Genomic DNA, 22,184 nt, shown 5'->3' with positions numbered 1-22,184 from the left:
ACACTGAACGCAGCTCAGATTCAATTGTGATATGCAAACACATTGCATCTGTACCAGGTTCATACCACATTTACCACTGCAAACGCAGAATGTAAACTTGGCAGAATAGAACATGCTATGTTTGGAAATCTGCAATGCAGCGAAAAATATAGCTGAAATGTGTCTCAAGTGCAGCTGAACTGCCCATATATGCAAGCTAAGTGATTTTCAACACAGCGTTTGTGTCTAGCACAGTTACTGCTGTAGGTGGCTACAATATGTAGCTGAGTACCGTATTTTTTCGGAATATAAGACGCACTTTTTCTTCCCCAAAACTGGGGGGAAAAAGTGGATGCGTCTTATATTCCAAAGGTACGGTATTTTCGCCCCATAACATACTTACCGGATCCTGCCGCCGCGATCCTAGCCTCCTTCGTCTGTCCGCCGTCATCCAATGTCGCAGCAGCCGTCATCAGAGGGTCCAGCAATCCCATCCAGTATCCCCGACTGCTCCCCGCTCTTTAAGTGTCCAAGTCGCCGGCTCCTCTTCACTGCAGTCATGCTTGAATGCAGGCTCGCGGTGATTACGCGCTGCCGGGGCCGCCTTCCTCCATAGTTACGGCGTCCTCTTCTTAGATACAGTGCCCCCTTCTGTGTGACGAGCGGCGCATGTGCGCCGGGGTCATGCATGACGTCAGGCGCACGTGCAGAACGGGGCACTGTATCTAAGAAGAGGACGCTGTAACTATGGAGGAAGGCGGCCCCGGCAGCGCGTAATCACCGCGTGATCACCCCGAGGCTGCATACAAGCATGACTGCAGCGAAGAGGATCCGGCAACCTGGACACTTAAAGAGCGGGGATACTGGATGGGATTGCTGGACCCTCTGATGACACCTAATGGGACCCTCAGATGACGGCTGCTGCGACTCTCGGGTGATGACAGGCAGATGGAGGAGGGGAGGATCGCGGCGACAGGATCAGGTGAGATGCAGCAGGGGTGTAGTGTAGTGTTGTTTGGGTTGGCTGAAGGGATTACTTAGTGAAGTGTAGTGTAGTTTGGGTTGGCTGCAGGTGTTAGTGAGGGAAGTGTAGTATAGTGTAGTGTAGTGTAGTGTAGTTGTAGTAGGGGTTAGTGAAGTAATGTGTAGTTGATGGGGGCAGCAGGGGTGAAGTGAAGTGAAGTGTAGTGTAGCAGGTGTTAGTATAGATGGGCAGTGTAGCTTAGATAAAGACAGTTTTGGGGGAGTTAGAGGTCCATAAGAAGCCCCTGCACCATAGACCGCACCTAGGTTTAGTTTATTTTTATTTTTTCCTGATTTTTGCCCTCTAAATCTAGGTGCGTCTTATATGCCGGAGCGTCTTATATTCCGAAAAATACGATAACTGCAATTCAGGTGACAGACAACAGCAACAGAGTTGCAAAGCCACACTTCTTGCATCTAGACCACCTGTGTCAAACTCAACACCCTCAGGCCAAATGGTGCCCTCCTAGCCATTTTATGTGGCCTACGAGAGCTTCTAATGTGTAGCATTGTAAGCAGTGAAAGAACGACAGCACGCTGCCTTCCCATCCAGAGGAGCACGCCAGTGACAGTGTTTCTCGTTAAAACTTTTTCAGTTTGCACCGGGGCGCAGGAATAACCCACAGGATCCCACAGCAAAATGAGCATAGGGCCCCCTCCTGGGATCAAAACCCCCTTGTGTGGCTGATAAAACGCACACCTCCCCCCACCCATACCCTCTCCCCACATTGCAGAGTAGGGCAGCAGAGTAGTGTAGAAGTGGCCACTAATGATCCAATCTTTTTCATCCAATCCTACAATTTCTATGTAATATAAGGGACTGCCTAATTTATCCATTCAGTATTTTTATTCAGTTTACCCGTATACTACATAGATTTGGTAAAATTGAATGAAAAAGTTTGGATCATTAGTGTCCACCATGATATTTACCTGCTCCAGCAATGCATTGGGTCTCTTTTCTTTCCGGCAGCTGCATGCTCTGTGCTTCCATACCTCCAGCTTCTGCTCACGAGATATGACATGCATTTGGAGCCAGAAGTATGCATGACTGTCAGAAAGATCAGAAGAGACCCCAAGCACTGGAACAGGTATATATTTAACTGCTCCACTGCACTAATCTTCAGAAGGGGTAGGAGCAAGGCCCCCATAGTCACTATAGTTCTGCCACTATAGACTGTAAAACTTTATTAACAATTTTGCCCGTGACTATGTTTTCAATTTTGCCCTATTACGTGATTGAGTTTCACACCCTGAGTTCAGTGCAGTGCAGAACTGCTACCTGCAGTCCATAAATATGCCATCTAACACCAGCCAACTATCTTCCAGTGAGAAATTACACACAGTGAACATAAGCAGAGCACAGATGACACTGGTCAGAGAACAGCCATTGTTCACATCACTAGTGAGAAAGCCACAGGGAGTGATTTCTAAAGCCTAATCTAGACGGAGCGATCCGGCAGCTCGATTAGCCGCCGGATCGCCTCTTCCGCATCCCCACTCGTCCGCGTGTGCGTCGGATTCGATACCCGCACGTCCCCGCCGGTGCCGATTATCTTCCGCTCGATTCCCAGCTATTGTCCGCTCGCTGGAAATCGAGCAGTGGCGAGATCGGACCTGTCGGATCTTATCAATCGAGCCGCATCAGCAGTATCATGTCTGCTTCGGGGAAATGGTCCACCACCATTTCCCGAGGAAGTTTAAAGTTTTTAGATATATTTTATTCTGTTGGCGCCTCTGTTCTCCTTACAATATCAGCATCCACCCCTGGTGGAGGGGTTGAATTCCCTTTCTTCTCCTAATCTACAGAGAGCGCGGATCGCTCCGAAACAGCCATATCAGTCCGCCGACAGACTGTACACACGCCGGACTGTCGCTGGAACGCCCACCCAGCGGGAGGTGACGACGGACCCGTCGTTGCCTCCAGTCCGGCGTGTGTACGGACCTTAATCCTGAGTGAGGACAGGCCTAATCTCCTCACCTGCCTACACAGTGGTTGCCTAATTGGTAACCCTGACTTGTGAGTATATCTATCATATACTTTTCCATTTACCCATCACCCAACTTACTACACTATATTGGGCTCTCGGTGTCCCTTCTTTTTCTATTGCTGTTGGTTATATCACATCAGCAGCAATTTGAGGCTTCATACATTTGTATAACTGATCCAACAGCTGCAAATCTGCTGCTACAGACAGAGAAGCAAGTCTATGCTGCTGGTGTGACACAGTCAGCAAATCACCACTGGATAATATTAAGGCCTCTTTCACACAGACAGCTGAAGGTGATGAATTCACCACCTGTCATCTGCTCTCGTGCACTGGCCGGGCATGTGTTAGTGCTCAGTACTGGCTGTGGACAGGTGGTTCCACCATGGAATCAGAGTGTGGCCATGACGGTGCACTGACGTGATATGTTGCATGATGTCTCTGCTGCATTGTAACACCACCCTGTGTCAAGTGCTGACATGCATGATGCTACATGATGCCGTTTGTCTGCATTTAAATTGTACCAGAATGGTGTTCATGGCCGGTAGATAGGACACTGAATTGCTCCATTAGTGTGCAGTTTAGCTGTCTGAAAAAGGCCTAAGAGCAACTTTAGTAGAGATATTTGGGTGGTATGCTACTGTTACAAACCTCTATATTTGTCACATAGCCCTTGGTCTATGACCCTCAGACTGGTTTCACACCAGAAACCAGCGCCAGCAATGCGTCACGCCCGACGCACTGCATCGCACTGTTAAAAGTACGCCTTTAGGGAACACTGCGCTATTGAGCAGCGTCCCCTGTCTGGCCACCGGCCTAGCAAGAAGTGACACGCACATGATGCACGCTTGCCATCACTTCCTGCTTCGGGTATGCATACGTTTATTGTTTAAATACACTTTCCCTCATGTGTTCCACAACGTTGCGTCAGTGTTTTTTTTAAGAATCCACACATCGCCATAGACTAACATGACATGACTTAACCGGGCCGATGCAGATTGCCGCAACTCGACGCAGTGCCTCAGTGTGAAAGGGCCCTCATAGTAGAGCTATTGCTGTATGCTGGTGGTATATTGATATGCCATGCCAAAATAATGTACTATAAATGTCTAATTTGATTTTATTATTAATAATAATAATAATGATGATGTTTTCAGCTATTTTCACTTTTTTTTCAGCAAGCAGCAAAAACTATTTACGCCTGCCCAGCAGTGGGAGAAGAGAGGGGCAGCATGCACGTTTTCTTAGTCCCAAAATGCATCAGCCAAGATGTGTCCTCTGCTTGGCGTTTCGTTACCGGGCCTCAGGATTTAGTAGTGGAACAATACGGGTGCTGAGGAAATCTAATCAGGAAACTAAGTTACTTTGGAAAATAAGGGAAGAGCCAGGAGGTGAATGGAAAGATGGCAGAATCCTCTTACAAAGTGACGAGGGAGATTACCAGGTAAGCGATACCCAGTTCACTCAGTCTGAGCATTACATACTATGTATAACCTGAACATTCTCTCAGGCTGAGCATTAATAGTACTACGTATGTACAACCTGAATATTTTTTGGACAAATTAACTTTGCTTTTCTGAATATCTGATTTCATCTGTTTTCTGAGGAAACCGTGTAAGTTAACTTTACTGTCCAAATCACAAAGTACACCGAAGTGACTTAAACTTGAAAACAAAGAACATTACACATTCCTGTCCTGTTATTAAACAGTGAGTCCAAATAGCAGTGTTTCAATAGTAGTTTTATCAAGCAGTTTGTGCTGCAGATCATGCGACTGTCTGTGATGCACTACTGTTTAGAAATCCTTTATTTTACTTCATGGAGGGATCTCACTTAAAGGAATACTATCGATTCACATATTTCTTTCAATTGACACAGGAATTGTTTGGGAAGTGCTGCTAACAGGGTTGCTCGGGTAGTGCTTTTCATTACCCGCCCGAATCCGGATCCGGGTACCCAGATATCCGGATCCGATTCGGATATCCGGATCCGACCTTGCGGCTATCCGGATCGGATCCGGATATCCGGCCGCATTACCCGCGGATACCTGACCTATTTGGGTATCTGGATAGAAAAACCAGAAGTGCCCTTTAAATAACTTTTAAAGGGGTTTTTAGGGTAAATGATGCATGTAGCATCATGTTTTTTTTAAAGGGAAACACTAATTAAAAATGTTGTTAACATAAAATTAAAAAAAAAAAAAAAGCTGTCAATTAACATCAGGACTAGGTTCCAGACAGTGGTCGTGCAGCCCACATTGTGTCCAAAGTCCAATCGCAGAACTGAGACATGACAGTTTTCAGCCCAGACGCCTCCAAAAAATGACAGTGCAATTGTGTTTTGGGCTGGTAGGCCTCTGATTGGCTCAATGAGGTCAGGTGGGGCTAGCCAGGGTTCCCCTCTGTGATTGGTTGCTAGGGCTTCTGCTGGGAGCCCTCTGATTGGCTGAATGACATCATCTCCTTACTTAGTTACACTATCCGGATCCGGATATCTGGACGGATACCTGCGGGTATCCGGATTATGCGGCCAGATATCCGGATAGAATCCGGATACTGCTATCCGGATAGTGGCCCAGGTATCCGGATCCGACCCGGATAGCGTAAAAATGGTCAGATACCCGGGTTTATCCGGGTACCTGGGATCCGGATGAGCATCCCTGGCTGCTAAGTACTGGTGTATACATTTTAGTAGCAACTTCATTGTTTACTGTTATCAAAATACTTTAAACTTTACTGACGCCAAAACTGACGGCTGAATGAGCTATGAGGAGAGGGGAGATTCCCCTCACACTTGATCAGTTACCTCTATGTGTAGCTCTGTGTGTGACAGAGAGAAAGCTCCCAACAGCTGCAGCTCCTGTGTCCTGTGTTTCTGACTGAAGTGTCTGAAGAGAGCAGAGGAAATGTAACTAATTCTTACAGCCTTTCATACTGTTTTTGCTTTCAGAGTTTGATATGTTTGATATTTGCTTTCTGTAGTCTGATATGCAACTCTGGCTGTGCATTGAAGCAGACACCCCTTCTGCAATTGTTTTGTCCTAATATACCTAAATCCTACCCTCAATAAATTACAGCTTTTGCCTCTGATATTTAACATGAAAAGTAGGAAAATGTTTACACAGCTACTTAGACATTATTTGCACACTGTCATTTTAGAACACTTGGGTATCGATAGTATTCCTTTAAATGGAGATGTCTAGTAAAAATGGTAGACTCTAATTGCAGTTGTTGAAATTTAGTTACAAGTTTATTATGAATGTAGTCAAAGTGTGTGATTCGAATGACGAGGATGTGTCTGAAAAAAAAGATGGGGTCAGCTGAGTTACTGTAAGTGCCTGGTGGTGGCGCAGGCGGAGAAAGGATTACTTGCAGCACGTCGGTGTGAACTGAGAGAAAGTTATTTTCAGCAAGGCCATGCAGGCAGGGAAGGGGTTAAAAGCTGGGTAGCCATACAGACAGAAGGGGTTAACAAACTGGTAAACAATTAAAATAAATAGGCTTCCAGGACTTTGTTATGTAAAAGCGTTCTATTTATAATTCAGGTTTCACCTGTAAGAGAGTGTCCTTCATAAGTTATGGCCATTCGGGTTTCTCATTAGCTCTTACGTGGTGGCCGAGCTCAGTAACACAATAAAAGTGACAGTGGTGAGAATGCGTACGTCAAAAAAGGGCGTCGGGAAAAAGGGCGCAGGGTTTAAACGATAAGCATGAATTAAAAAATATTGTGCTATATTTCGTTAAAAAATAATGTTTTATAAAGTTTTAAATCATTAAATAATGTGTATGAAATCGGCAATTGTGAAAACCTTAATCTTTCCTGTTTCAAAAGTTAAACGTATAATAACGTTTTGTGAAAAATTAGTAAGTATTACTTAAATTTTAGTAAAACTATACCTAACCCTACTCTCACATAGAACCCTCCCTGTACCTAACCCCTAGACCCCCCTGGTGGTGCCTAAACCTAAGACCCCCCTGGTGGTGCCTAAACCCCCCTGGTGGTGCCTAACCCTAAGACCCCCCTGGTGGTGCCTAACCCTAAGACCCCCCCTGGTGGTGCCTAAACCTAAGACCCCCCTTTATTGTGTGTAGAATAATGTTTTACAAACAGTAAGGGATAAAATATATTACAAATTACATTACGTAGTGATCGTTTTATTTTATCAATAATGTTTCACAAGCAGTAAGGGATAACATTTTAAATAATGCTTTATTTGAATAGAATAAATATGTTTAGTACTTTTATAAAACGTTATTCATCACGGGTGCTTTTTCTAAACGTAAATAATAACAAGCAGTTATAAAACATTAAATATCTTCGGGCGCCGCTTGGAAAATGTTATTATTATCCGGCGCCCTTTTTTCCTGTTCGGCGCCCATTAAACGATATTTACAATGGGAGTGAATGGCGGTGCCCGATTTGTCCACTAGCTGCCTGCGCCCTTTTTTCCTGTTCCCGGTGAGCATGCCTTATAAGTAGCTCTATGACTGTCTAGGGAACCTGGGCTAGCTCTACATTTAATTACAGTACTTCTGTGTAAGACAGTCATGGGAACCGTTCTATGGTAAAGGTTTCCTTTAGTTATAAATGTTGGTTAAGTGTGTGATGCTTCACAGCAAAAAGAGGTTCACTATCCATGCAGATAGAGAAGGAGTTAAACTAAGGTTGTCTGCACAGGCAAAGAAGAGGTTAATGTAAGGCTGGCTATATACAGTAGATAGAGAGAAGGTTTAAAGTGACACTGTAGCGGGAAAAAAAACGTATGATATAATGAATTGTATGTGTAGTACGGATAGTTAGTTGAACATTAGTAGCAAAAAAAAGGCTCCTGTTTTTATTTTCGGTTCTATAGCTTTATTCGTTACATTGCATCATTCTGTCATATTTGTAGTTTACAAACTACACTCTGTATTAAAAACAATGAATCAGAGCAGAGCTAATGACCCTTTGAACTTCCCTGCAGTAAAACCTTATCGAATCTGTCTTTCACCGTCTCTTAGAGGCATAAGTGCTTCAGAAAACTGCACTGTCTTCGACCCAAGCTGGGTCGGAGAGCTCAGAGAAGCTCTTTTGCATATATAACAACTGAAGTTTTTTTAATTCTTACTGTACTGGAAACAATATGAGACTATTTTGTTTCCTACTAATTGTTTTATTTCTTAGCTGAACTACACATACAAGTCATTATCTCACCATTAAGTTTATCTTCTATTCAGATTCTGTTTACTGAACGCTTTCTACAGGTAGAGGATGCATTGAGTGCAGTCAGCATTGGCAAATATTTTTTTTCAAGGATAAATAAGTAAACAGAAAAATAATCAATCTACTACCTAAACTACACCTTGCACCACTTGTTGCACCAGGTAAAAAAAAAAAAAAGATTTCAAATAAGACAGATGACTGAATGTACGCGGATCCAAATTTGCCATAGTCCACAGCCTGTATAGAGAGCTATTCAGTCTTTACGAGCTGTGAGTGCAGAATTGCTGTTAGGGCCCTTTTCCACTAGCAATCGCTAGCGTTCACGCTGAACGCTAGCGATTGCTGAATCGCAATTAGCGGCGATTCCCCGACGTTCGCGGCCGCGATTTTGCTATGCTATGCACTGCATAGCAAAATCGCGGCAAAAGTCGCTCCGCGGCGCGATCGCGATCAAGTAAAAAACGAATCGCGGTAGTGGAAATGACCTACCGCGATTCCTATGTTAAAAAGCAAACCGTAGTGATTGTAAAATCGCTAGCGGTTTGCGTTTTTGCGATTCAGCCAGCGCAAACGCGCTGGTGGAAAAGGGCCCTTACTGTTCTGCCCCATAGAACAGTGAATTTCCATTGGGTACTTCCTGCCCAGTCAACATTTTTCCTCACATGGACAGCTGATTTGTTCTTAGCAGACTAACCTCCATGTGCTACCTAGTGAACATATCTGTAGAGCTCAGGAACCGCAAAGCAACAAGGAGTGTTGTAGCTGTGTCGCCATGGATTCCAGTGCAAATGTTCATACTGGGTGCTTGCCCTCAGTAGGTTATGTACAACTAGTAAAAAAGCCCGCCCATTAAAAATGGGCGCTAGGCTACAGGTGCTCCTCCCCCCCAGCAACACGAGCACAGATGTGTCCTGCTCACCCGTCCTCCACTGCTGTCTGCAGTATATGCACACAGGGAGATGTTGCTTGCTTGGCAGTTGGAAAAAGCTGTTATTTCCCACAATGCAATGAGGTTCACAGACAGCAAACTGTCAAGTCTGGAAGCAGGGACACATACACACACACAGGGACAGGACGCAGAGACACAGGGGTTTTATCATATAGGATAATCACAACACTGAGCTCTAAAATTGGCCTTCCAAGGACTGCCCTTGTTGTGTGAGAGCAATGCAAGCAAAATAAATAGAATGGGTTTTTAATGATAATTACAATTCAGAGTATACAGTATGTTCACAGAGATCATGACCAATACAGCACCATTAAAGAGCTAAAGCTGCAATTGGAGGAGTGCCTCATGTGGGCCCCTCAGGTCCATAGCCACTGGTGCAATTGCAACCTCTGCATCCCCTACTGCTTACAGGAAGGCATTGGGTAGGGAAACAGACTGATCACAAACCTCACTACATTACACAATAAGGCAGCCAGGTCGTGCTATAGTCATTGCTCTAGTTTTGACATTTTACATTTAGAAGGGCTTTAGTGTCATTCTCATGACCCATACAGCAATCGGTTTGGAGGATCGTATAGTAGTAAATTCTGAAAAGTCACATGTGCACCACAGCCTGCACTTTGGGCATAACTTTGGGACACTTCTGGCATTTCAGCAAAGCTGCCATGTTCTTTGTTCTATTGTGCATGCCTTCAGCTGTTGAATGTCGAGCTCCTCCACTGCTACATGTATTATAGACACAGTGACCTGAAGACTCCTCTTCTGTTTGCATATAAATTGTCAGCAGACTGCAGCTGAGAATCCAACGTCCAAGTGATTTGAATTAAAGGGACAGCTCCAGCAGATAGGCAATGAGAGATTTGTATTAAGAGGATTTATAATGTTTATTTTAATATTACAGGAGATTCTGGATGGCTCCCATCAGAGACTTCAGTTAGGCAGAGTTGTTTTCATTCTGTTTCTCGTGTTGTTATAGCAACTAAATGGTACGCTGCTTGTTATTCAGAAAGCACTGATCTATAGCAGCATTTGGGTCTTTGTGGATGGCATTAGGCATTTGATGTATTCGGTAGAATGTTGAAGTCTTGTCTTGCTAAGAAAAAAATGTTCTTTGCTCCCTGTAGTTTAGTCATGCAGGTATCAGCTCTAGGTTTCTGCTATGATTGTAATCTAACAGAAATGAAATATCAGCACAAACAGTCAGCATAAATGGAATAAAGACAGCCTTTGAAAGTACATGCATACTACCCAGTACGTTACAAGAGGTTATTTTATTCTTGTGTGATACTGAGCTTATATATTACATAGCATAACAAAGACGTATCGCTTGCTCTCTACTCTACCTGTCAACCATTTAATCAATGACTTAGTGAATGTGCAGCAAGCATCCTGCAATCTGTCTGTATTTCTATCTATAATATTCATAATTACTGGACCACAGGGAAGACTGCAACATGTCTGCAGTTACTGTATTAACAATTTGCTCTAGGTTAGATCTGCATTTGCTTTTTTTCACATAGCTACATTAGTGTCTTAAAGAATTAATCTTCTAATGACATTTCCATATTTATCAAGGTGCACACAGGCATCGTTGCATGCATCTTGTGCAGTGAAATACATTTCAGAAATGTACAGATATCTATATGATTATGTATATGCAAATCATATTATATACCTTCTGTACAGAACATAATTGGCGTAATCTATGTTCACCATGGTAGAACTGGAATATATAAATGTCATTTCCTAAGCTGGTCACACACAGCAAAGTTCCCAACTGATTACTGTAACACCTGCTGGAAATCTCCTTATTTTCCTGAAATTGATAGATCTGGTCAAAAGTAACTGAGTTTGAGATCAAAATAGTTTTGGACTTTGAGTGTAATAGAAAATCGCACATTTGCACTGGCAAAACCATGTATTGCAGCAAGTGTTCTACAAAAAAATCAACACAATCAAGTGTGTAGCTCAGACACATTTTAATATAAATAAGGGTGATAGCAAAATATAAACATTGCATAGGCGAACACCTTTTGATGAGCTAAATGTTTTTGCCACTGAAGTACAGATTGTGCCTTCACTTGTCTGGATTCAGTTAGTATGTGGGCCATGATCTGACCATATAACTCCCAAAGCAAGAATAACATTTACTGCCAGACAGCATTTCCCAGCATCCCTGCATGACTTGTTGTTCACAGAATGGAGTTGACTAGCAAGTACAAGTGTAAGTTAGCCAGAAAGGTGAAATCTTAAAGGAAACCTTAGATCAGGAATAAGAAAGATTTTATACTTGATTCCTCCAGCCCTATGAGCAGCTTCCTCCAGCCCCATGAGCACGTCCCTTGCCATCCTCTCGGGTGGCTCCATTCGGCTGCAATCATCCCTGTTAATTTGTCTCGGTCGCTTCAGTTGGGCTCTTCTGCGCCTGTGCAGCGCAGAAGAGCCTGACTGACGCGACTGAGCCAGTTACCGGGGCTGATTGCAGCCGAACGGAGGCATTCGGGAAGACGTCGAGAGACGCAGCGGTGCTCATGGGGCTGGAGGAAGCCACAGGTAAGTCTAAAATCTTTCTTATTCTTGATCTCAGGTTTCCTTTAAGTTGGGCTCTTCTGCGCATGTGTGGCCATCCACACATGCCAGTTACCAGGGCTGATTGCGGCCGAACAGAGGCACTCGGGAGAATGGCAAGAGACGCAGCAGTGCTCAAGGGGCTGGAGGAAGTCCTGGTTAAAGAGAACCTGAACTGAAAATAAAATGTCAAAATAACCATACACAGGTCATACTTACCTCCTGTGTAGTCTACTCCTCAATCTCTTTCTCTTCTCCTGTGCCCCATTTGTCCACTGTGATCAATGGAATTCTCTGTTATCCATTTTAAAAATGGCCATTACCCCATAACAGCTTCCTGGTCAGCACACTGTTAAACTGTAATATTGCTCACTGGAGCCATAGAGAAAAATGGACATTACTTTGCACGTTCAGTTGTAACTGACAGCTGCTGATATGTAACTGACAGCAACTGGTATATTTCAGTTCTGACAAAATATTGTCAGAACTGGGAGTGATCACTGTAAGAAGAAAATGCTGAGCGTCTGAGAGGAACTGCCGGTGAGGTTAGTATGTAATATTCATTTGCAGCTATGTCATGGTGTTTGTTTTAAATAATTTTACTCGCTTCAGCTTCCCTTTAAGCATAAAATCTCTCTATTTCTGATCTCAGGTACACTTTAAGTCTGTATGGATAAACATACATTATTATGCAGACAATTATGCAATTGGTTTTTGAATTTGAGTCACTGAGATGTTCAGTCACAAAGATTATACATTAATCGATTTGATCAATTTGAGAACTTGCCTTGCTCAATTTTGGGGTTAGTTGCGCTCTCTCATAACGTCAATAAGAAAACCAAAATATTGTACATGCTAATACAAATCCTGATATTTTCATGCTAGAGATAAAAAGAAACATATGAGGTTTTTCCTGTGTATTTCCATGGATCAGTTCACACTTGTTGCTGTGCTACTGATGATCAAAGCAATATGCAAATGATATAAGAAAATACTGATGATGTAAGTGCAGATATGGTGGGAAGATGTAACACAGAATATTATTGGAGTGATGCTGCATGCAATGCATTTTTAGGTAACAAGTGAGTGCTAGGCGGCAATCATGGTGGGTGTGTGATTAAACTGTGCTCGTTACAATCATTTCATCAAGGAAGTGATAGTGTATGCGTAGGTATTTCTGGCATAGGAACTTGTTATTTCTCTCTCTCTCTCTCTCTCTCTCATTCTCTTTCTCACTCTATCTCTCTCTCTTTCTCTCCATTCAGAATTAAAAAAAAAAAGGAATTCTATAAAAACCCCATAAATTTGGGCCTTTAATTAAATTGTCTTCATTCTATTCTATAGCACCTGTTGATTTACAAAAGGCTTTAGTTCAAAACTGACTGCAAATTCTTGCAAATAGCTATAGAAAGGCTGTGGATGTTCCTTCTGATGTCCTCTTTAAAGACAGATGTGATTGCATTGACTATTGAAAAGATAAGCAACTGTATTAATCAACCGAGGAAGTGAAATGTTGCTGGAAAGAAATTGCATTTTAAAGTCTAATTTTTTTCTTTTTGGCCTCCAACCAGGGAGGGGTCTTCAGCTGACATGTGCTCTCCCGTGTTGCCAATAGCAACACAACTGCAGCAGCCTTATCCTGAAACGAAAAATGTTTTAATTACCGTACTCTATATATGCATGATTGGAAACCCACATAATTATGTGCAGAAAGGCATTCAGGACATGAACTCTAATCCAGATTTTATTGTGATGTGCAGAGTATGGCTCCTTTTTTCTAATCAGTTTCACTTAACTTATCTATAACCCAGGTTCACATATTTAGTGATCCGACAATAAAGATTTAACCCAGTTTACAATGCATGGTGGGTACTGTGGTGTAACGTAAAATAGAATGGATCATTTAGAACTTGTTATTAATTAATAATAGTATGCTAAACAAAATTAGTCTCATATCCATGTTTCAGAGATATAGCTTAAAACTGTTTGTTAATATATAGTCTGTTAATAATTATCCATTTGGTTTGATAACTGTTTGGCCAAAATAGCCCCACAATTGTGATTTCAGTTGTTCTCAGATCCGAACATCATTGAAGTCAATGGTTATTTCTGGTCCCAGGGAACAGCTACAGAAGCCAAATCAAATGTCTGGGGAACATGGTTCTATTTTTTTTTTTTAAAGGAGAGTAAATGTGTACAGTGGTGGAAGGGGCCTTTTTATGCAGGTTCAAGGGCAACATGAGAAAGATTTAAATCCTTGAAGCCAACCTCAATAGATAAATCTATCTCATGTTGCCCTTGATAAAACGTGTTACGTGTCACTTGGAGGGGGCTTCCTAACAGAGAAATGGCCATGCCTCAAAACAGAGGAAGACATTTTTTTTTTTTTAAAGAGGTCTACCTAAACAAACAGATAGCCCTAAGAGCTTTAACCTTTTATTTATTTAGCTTAATAGGTAGAGGTTGAGGAGAAGGTGGTGGACTGGTAGAAGGAGAATGAGCCTACCCCGATTTGCCTCCCTCTGAGGTGTTAAGCGTACTGTTGTTGGAGGATGATACATATAAAGTAGTAGAAGGAGCTGTGTGAGCCAGCAGCTTAGCCGGGGTGTGATAATTTATACAGTTAAACATGCATGTGGCACCCAGTTTGCAATCTTTTTTGCCTTGTTTTACTTGCAGAGCACAGATAAGGCAGTTGACTGTAGTTTGGTCATAAGACAAGGTATTAAAAATGACCAGACAGCATAGGTCTTGCCTTTTGCCTTTCTCTGCCCACTACCACTTTAGTCTCATCAATGGATTTAATAACACTGTAAGCAACAGGAATTGCCACATCTGTTTTTGTATCTGTGAACTAATGTGGCCTGGGAGCTAGATGAAGAAGAGTGGTCAGAGATGAAGAAGAGTTTCTATTCATGACCAAGGGTCCTCTCACCTTGCATGTTGGCGGGACCTTGATGTGTTTACTCATGCAAGTGATATCCTGGGAATTAAAACTGAAGCGAGAGGGATATGGAGGCTGCCATATTTATTTCCTTTTAAGCAATACCAGTTGCCTGGCTGTCCTGCTGATCCTCTGCCTCTAATACTTTTAGCCATAGACCCCGAACACGCATGCAGCATATCAGGTGTTTCTGACATTATTGTCAGATCTGACAAGATTAGCTGCATGCTTGTTTCAGGTGTGTGATTCAGACATAACTGTAGCCAAATAAATCAACAGGACTGCCAGGGAACTGGTATTGTTTAAAAGGAAATAAATATGGCAGCCTCCTTATCCCTCTCATTACAGTTGTCCTTTAAAGATGAATATTCAGGATTCAACCAAAACATTACATTTCCATTATTTTTTAATTAAAAAATTGCTTTTTTTTTTATTGGATGAAAATTGATCAAATATCACTTTCACTGTTTAAACGGAAATAAATATTGCAGCTTCTGTATATTTCTCACTTCAATTGTTCTTTAACATGTCTGCCTCCTTTTCGTGTGCTACAGGAGATATTGGCAGCACTTCCAAATACAGGCTGCACCCAAGTTGACCAGCTGCATAGATGTGCAGAGTCCACACTCGAGCAGATTACACAACTTGCATTCAAAACAGATGCAGCGAAGGAGGATGTTGGCTTCAAGTGCAGCCTGTGCACAGAGTGTTTAGTACTAGACTCTTCCATGACGATGACTTGTCCTCTTGGAAGAGACCTAACTACTAGCTAACAGTTAAAACATAGGGCTTGATTCACAAAGCCGTGCAAACTGTTTACCACAGGTGTGCTAAACAGTTAGCACGTGAAGTGCCGTTCGCGGACTTTTGCGCGCGCAAAGTGCAGCGATTCGCGCAATCGTGGCACTTTGCGCACGCAAAAGTCTGTGAAGGGCACTTCATGTCCTAACTGTTTAGCACACCCATGGTAAACAGTTTGCACGGCTTTGTGAATCAAGCCCTATGTTTTAACTGTTAGCTAGTAGTTAGGTCTCTTCCAAGAGGACAAGTTCTGCATGCAGCGTGCACCCGTGCTAAACAGTTTGCACGGCTTTGTGAATCAAGCCCCTAGTATGAACCTGAGGCTAATAGCCACAAATGGTCTACACATTTTCTAAGAAACAGGGAAAAGATCGGCAGCGCTCAATCAGGCAACAACTAAAATGAAACCAACAGAGGTGTGCACCGTTCCCAAGGGACTTAAATTACAAATCTTGAATACAAATCAGATGCAAAACTATGCACTAAACCGTAATCTAAATAAATTGAATGCAAACTGATACACATGGATGCAGTTAGCCATAAGTAGACCCACATTTTTGTACAACAGGATATATTGGCAGCGCTTCCAAATACAGGCTGCATCCGAGTTGACCAGCTGCATAGATGTGCAGAGCCCACACACCGGCAGATTACACAACTTGTATTCAAAACAGATGCAGCAAAGGAGGACGCTGGCTTCAAGGACAACCTGTGCACAGATTGTTTAGTACTAGACTCTTCCATGATGATGACGTGTCCTCTTGGAAGAGACCTAACCACTAGCTAACAGTTAAAACATAATATGAACCTGAGGCTGTTAGCCATAAATGGTCTACACTTTTTCTAAAGAACAGGAAAAAGATTGGCAGCACTCAATGAGGCTGCAACTAAAATGAAACCAAAAGAGGAATGCACCATTCCCCCCATCCCCCTCAGAGACTTAAATGACACACTTTGAATACAAATCAGATACAGAAATATGGGCTAAACCCTAATCTAAGTAAATTGAATGCCAACTGTGCTGCTGACAGATCTTTAAGATGACCATAGTTTGATCAGAAGTCAAGATTTTACATAATGGCCAGATGGCAAAGGTCCTGTTGTTTTTGGTCACTCTTTCACTTTGACTAATGTTATGCTGGTCCTTGTCTTCACAATATGTTGTATTATATACTGTATCATCTGCCATCTCCTTCACCTCGTTTTCATCACTGGACTCAATGATAGAGTAATCACCAGAAGTAAAAAGTACAATACCACTAATTAGTAGGGATTGAGAATGCAATGCACAGATACCTAGCACAGTATACAGTAAGGGGATGGATTTTTGGTTGGAAAATATACAAATGTTACCTGGTGTAAAGCTTTGTGGTTTTCTTTTTAAATAGTATAGTGGCACACTAAATGTGGATTGTGACAAAAAAATGTACCGGCACTAACTGGAGTAAATGATTATTATTATTATTATTATTATTCTGCAATGTTAATATACTGTAAAGTTGTATTGAAAATGTGTACTGAAAAAAAGTCCCACCGACTCTCACCACAAAACAGTGATGAAGGATAGTGTGCAGTAGTTAGGACTATAATGTGCAGAATAGCAACAGTGCTGCACACTGCTTGTTAGTTGTTGATCCCGGGCACCATGGGTTTGCTTGTTGAGCTTTGTATCTTTTTCATGAATATTGACATTATTCCAAACTGAAACAAATGACTAATCTCCAGGTTACATGTGACATTTTTCCAAATCCCAACAGCTATTTATTCAGTGAGGACAGCGGTATGCTGCTACATTAATAAACAAATACAGTGTATTTTAATGTTGGTTACTAGTACTATTGTATGAATTAATAAAAAAAAAAAAAAAAAGGGCAATTGCATGCTTTGTGAGTGAGGAATCCAGTAATGTATAGGAATATTGTGCTTAAAATTATAAGATGTTCATGAGGATCATACTACCCCCCCCCCCCCCCCATTAAAGAAAATGCATATCACAAGATTGCACATAATGTTAGGTGCTAAATTGTTTTTATTGTCATTACTGTTATTTCTTCATCATTTCTACTTTTGCATAGTAATAATGGCGATTCCTTTTCTTGATTATCGCAGGTTGTCATTGAGGGAATTGTGGGAAGGGGACAGTCAGAAGAGATAGCAGTGGATGATATTCGAATTGATAATGACATCCCCCTGGAGCACTGCATGGGTAAGTCATGTCCAGCCAGTCCTATTTTGAATGACCTCTCAGTCAAGGAATACAACATCTTCTGAAGCACAGCCTGAATAATCAGTGTTATGCAAGCAGTTTATGTCGTGGCGTGCCAAGTCAAGATGTGAAATACAGCAGTGTAAATTTTGTAAATGGTCCTTTCTGCCATCACTATGAAGTTATACTAGAATGCTGCAGCTCAAACCTATATATATATATAGCACCAATTTTGCAGACCAGGGAGAGTATATATTACCTGCTCCCGGCAATCGCGTCTCCTCCACTTCCTGGTTAGCTTGCAGGTGTCCTACAGCCAGCCAATCATCATGAGGCTTCAGTTCCCACATGGTGGTTGGCTGGCTTCAGGACACTTGCAAACTAACCAGTAAGTGGAGGAGAAGCAATTGCCGGGGAAGGTAATGTATAATAATGCTAGACGCTGGTAATGACATCTTGTTACTAACATTATTTAACATTTTAGAACTGTCCTAAAATGTTAAATATCGTTAGTAACAAGATGTCATTACTGGCATCACCCTGTGCCATAATTTTGTGGCGCTATTTTTAAATGTACGCTAGCTTATGACATATCAAATCTTAGCCTATAGTTTCACTAGCATGTCATTACATAGAGACTCCTGGGACTATTGAATGTTTTATGTCCTTAATTATTAACATCAACATATTAAAAACCTTATCTTGTATTATTTTAAAGGGAACCCGAGGTGAGAGTGATATGGAAGCTTCCATATTTACTGCCATATTTATTTCCTTGTAAACAATGCCAGTTGCCTGGCAGTCCTGTTGATCTTCTGGCATATGTAGTGTCTGAGTCAAAACCCTGGAACAAGCATATGGCTAATATAGTAAAACCAGAGTCAGCCAAGTTAGAGCACCTGATCTGCTTATGCTTGTTCAGGGTCTATGGCTAAAAGTTTTAGAGTACTCTGTAACAGATATAACACCCGCAGCTACTTATGCGATCAAAAATTCTTTATTTTGTGGTATAAATCAATCGGACATACAAAAGGGCACCTATAAAATATCCACTATAAAAACACACAGTAGGAATGATGATTCTTGTATTTTATATTGCCACCGATCCTAGCTCAATTAACTGCAATGTATGGCTCACCCAGCATGTAGCCTAAGCAAATCCACTCAGCTAATTAGCATCAGAGGATCTTTTGTGGCTTAAAAGTATTAGAGACACAAGATCAGCAGAATTGCCACGAAACTGGTGTTGTTTGAAAGGAAATAAATATGGCAGCCTCCATATTACTCTCACCTTGGGTTCCCTTTAAATAATCCTAATATTTTAAATGGACGCTCCATTCAAAATCTAATCTTAGATTTGGAAAGAACAAGGACAGCATCAAACCTTTGGTAGGTGGTTTCCCTGACCTCCTTTCCAGTCTATAGACAGGAGTAAAACAATCACTTTTAATAGGGCAGGAAGGGTTAAAAGTAGATTTTATTTGCTGTCAGTGGAGACATGCCAACAGTTATTGTCTCATGACAGTTACTCACCATAACTGCATGGAGCACAAAATGTCTCCAGTTAAACACAAGCAGTAAAGAGTTTTAAAAATATGTTTTGGTTGGAGTCCCACTTTAATGACAGCAGTGGAGGCTTGGCAACAGTTGTGGCATTGGGTTCAGTGACGTGAAGATCAATTAAATCTATTCTTAGCAAGTAAAACATCTAATCACTGAGAGAGATGTGTTACTTCTAAGCAAAATTGTAGAGCAACGTATACTCTAGTCTTCCTTTCTTTTTGCCTGACAAGATGTTTCCACAACTCAGTGCAATTCTGAACATTGTACTTAGCATAGGTTTTTACCACAGGTCTTTCTTGCAGGCTCTGCATAGCTTTCATAGATCACACGTGACGTGCAGACATGTTCCACTTTCTTCTGGCTTACAGAACTATGCAGACTATAATACTGGCTTGCACTTCTCCCATACACCACAGCACAGTAAGGCAACAGCAACAGTAACATGAGACTGAAATCTTTTAAAGCTTTACTGTACTGCTGTGAGCAGGGAAATATGAAGACATTGCAGTCAATAGCACATAACAAACATGACAAAGAAACAGGATTTTTGTATCTCTTCATTACTGCTTGAGGAGAGAACATAATATAGACCAAGACCAATTTTGTCAGTTTTGTTGTTCTAAGAAAGATGTCCACTATGCCTTCAAAAATAAGCCAGTAGTGGTACAGGCAGTTTGAACAGTGCAAAACAAGCTTTCAGGCTGGCATCACTTAAAAATGGGAATGCTAGCTGGTAAACAGGGAAAGCACTGGGCTGCATTCAGCTAACTGATAATGGGATCAATTTCTAGCAATAGTGAGCTAAAAATAGATTCAGCAGATTGGACCTGTCAGAAATGATCGGTTTGACCTGCCGATCCAATGGGAAATTGCATGGTATGTACCTAGTGCAACACCCTATTCAGCAATGTGTGACTTTTACCACAAGATGGCGACCTAGCTGATTATTTATGTGGTTTATGTCCAGAAATAGCCCTGATCTAGAAATCTCCTAATCTTGAACATTGTAAATGGCAGAAACCCCTCATGTACTGCCAGGTCTTTTATAAATGTTTCTATGATATTGGGTAATACATATTTTATCCAAGAAAGTGTTCCACTCTGGGTGAGGGGGAATGAAAAATGTCAGTATATCATCATTAGTTTCTGGCCCTTGCTGAATATACAGTGTTTATATTATGCCTTTGTGTAGTTTAAAATGATTAAGTTGCAATTAATAATGAATTTATCACATATTTGGATTAAAATAAATGTAAAGAATGTAAATTGTGCCACAAATTATTGCAAGCATTTGGAAAAATTACCTGGGCAAAGATTAATATGTTGAAAATTATAAACAAATCCAGCACTGCCCAATAAACTGAATGGAAGGGTGATTTTGCACTTCTGGATTCGTTTTTAAAGAGAACCCGAGGTGGTTTCTAATAATCCTAATAGCACACAGAGGCTGGGTCTGCATATACACGCTGGGTCTGCATATACACGCAGCTTGTCGAAGCCGGCTGTTTACTTTTGCATGTGTCAGTCTCTGCCGCTCCCCCACCTCCTTCATAGCGCCGGTCCCCGCCCGCATCCCTTCTCTCCCCGTAGATTGGAGGGAAGGGATGCAGGCGGGGACCGGTGCTATGGAGGAGACTGACACATGCAGAAGTAAACAGCCGGCTTTGACACGCTGCGTGTCACTAGCCGGCTGTGTGATTTATGGGGGCACAGCAGAGCGCAGAGGGGGCTGGGGGGAAACAATGTAGTAACAGAGGCTGGGCATTACATGCAGACCCAGCCTCTGTGTGCTATTAGGATTATTAGAAACCACCTCGGGTTCTCTTTAAAGCTAACCAACTGTCCTAGCTCAGGGTCCATAATAGAAATGTCATATTTTTATGGTAGTAGCCATACGAGCACAAAGGTAATTTTAGAATGGAGGATCATTATGTGTGGAACTTTATTGAAGATTGATTTGTGAAATAATCACATACCATGTCATATAGCAAACCAAGGGCCAATGAATAATATGTCACAGAGGATAGAAATGTAATTTTACATTTATTCATAGATCTATGGAGTGATTTAGAACCGTGAAAAAAGTCGCTCGCAATATTCCTGGGATATGTAGTTCTGTATGACACAGAAAATTCTTCCTTGCTTAATTAGTGATAGCCATGAGAAGTCATGAGATCACAATTGTTTAATTCCACTTCAGAGTTTCATATCAACATCAGTGATGTTCTTTGTTCTCTGAGCAGTAGACCAAACACCTAATCAATAAGCAGTTCTCACACTATTGCTCAGCATCGACAGTGCATATTAAATGTGATGTAATGAATCCGGAGAGATTTGTGCTTGTATCTAAAATTAACACATGGATGTTGCTTGCTGCATGGCATTGAATAATGAAATATTCTTAAACCTTATCTGTACAATCCTTTTACAATTTACTTGCTCCCAAATGTACTTGTACATTACACTAAGATATAATTTAAATTATTACAGTAGGTGTAATTCTGGTTGTAAACGGAGGCTTCTAACTTACTATGCAGCTCTTTTATACCCAATTAGGGGATACTGCTGTAAAAAGCCTCAGATGAGAAACAGAAGCCGAGACACACAAACATTACTGGCTGTGCTTGGGAGTTCATGAACTGCTTGAGGTGTGTGACTAGATTTTGAGCCAGAAGACCCAGCCAGTGCTCAGGCTAAAACAGGAGAGTCAGAAGAAAGGACTTTCACATCTGTTTACCTTAAGGACCAGAGCTTTTCCGTTCCCTATTCAGCCCAGTGACTACTGTGATTGGCTCACAGTAATCACACATCGGACCGAAATGCAAAAGCTCTGCTGTCACTGAGACAGCAGAGCAAGCAGGTGCAGGGATGGAACAGTGTCGCGAACCTATAAAAGCTGCGCAGCCTCCTGCAGGACGTAAATTCCAACTACGTCAGTCGAATAGGTTAATAAAGATCTCCATT

At 41.8% G+C, this 22,184-nt stretch overlaps 1 protein-coding gene and 1 long non-coding RNA gene across 5 annotated transcripts in view; one reads left to right on the top strand and one right to left on the bottom strand.

Annotated features, from left to right (window-relative positions):
- Positions 1 to 9,155, bottom strand: part of LOC137524770 (uncharacterized) — a 28,555-nt gene extending 19,400 nt beyond the window's left edge. The window contains exon 1 of the long non-coding RNA XR_011022777.1: positions 8,884 to 9,155. This is a non-coding gene — a long non-coding RNA (uncharacterized lncRNA). The remainder of the gene's footprint in view (positions 1 to 8,883) is intronic.
- NRP2 (neuropilin 2) overlaps positions 1 to 22,184 on the top strand; it is a 221,456-nt gene that overhangs the window by 154,677 nt on the left and 44,595 nt on the right. For all 4 annotated transcript variants that reach the window (XM_068245004.1, XM_068245003.1, XM_068245005.1 and 1 more), the window contains exons 13-14: positions 4,166 to 4,431; positions 17,561 to 17,657. In XM_068245004.1, coding sequence (XP_068101105.1) covers positions 4,166 to 4,431; positions 17,561 to 17,657 — 363 coding nt within the window. The remainder of the gene's footprint in view (positions 1 to 4,165; positions 4,432 to 17,560; positions 17,658 to 22,184) is intronic.

Source organism: Hyperolius riggenbachi, chromosome 7 (genome assembly GCF_040937935.1).
Source record: "Hyperolius riggenbachi isolate aHypRig1 chromosome 7, aHypRig1.pri, whole genome shotgun sequence".
NCBI classification, from domain to species: Eukaryota; Metazoa; Chordata; class Amphibia; order Anura; family Hyperoliidae; genus Hyperolius; species Hyperolius riggenbachi.
This window is presented reverse-complemented; position numbering and strand designations above follow the sequence as displayed.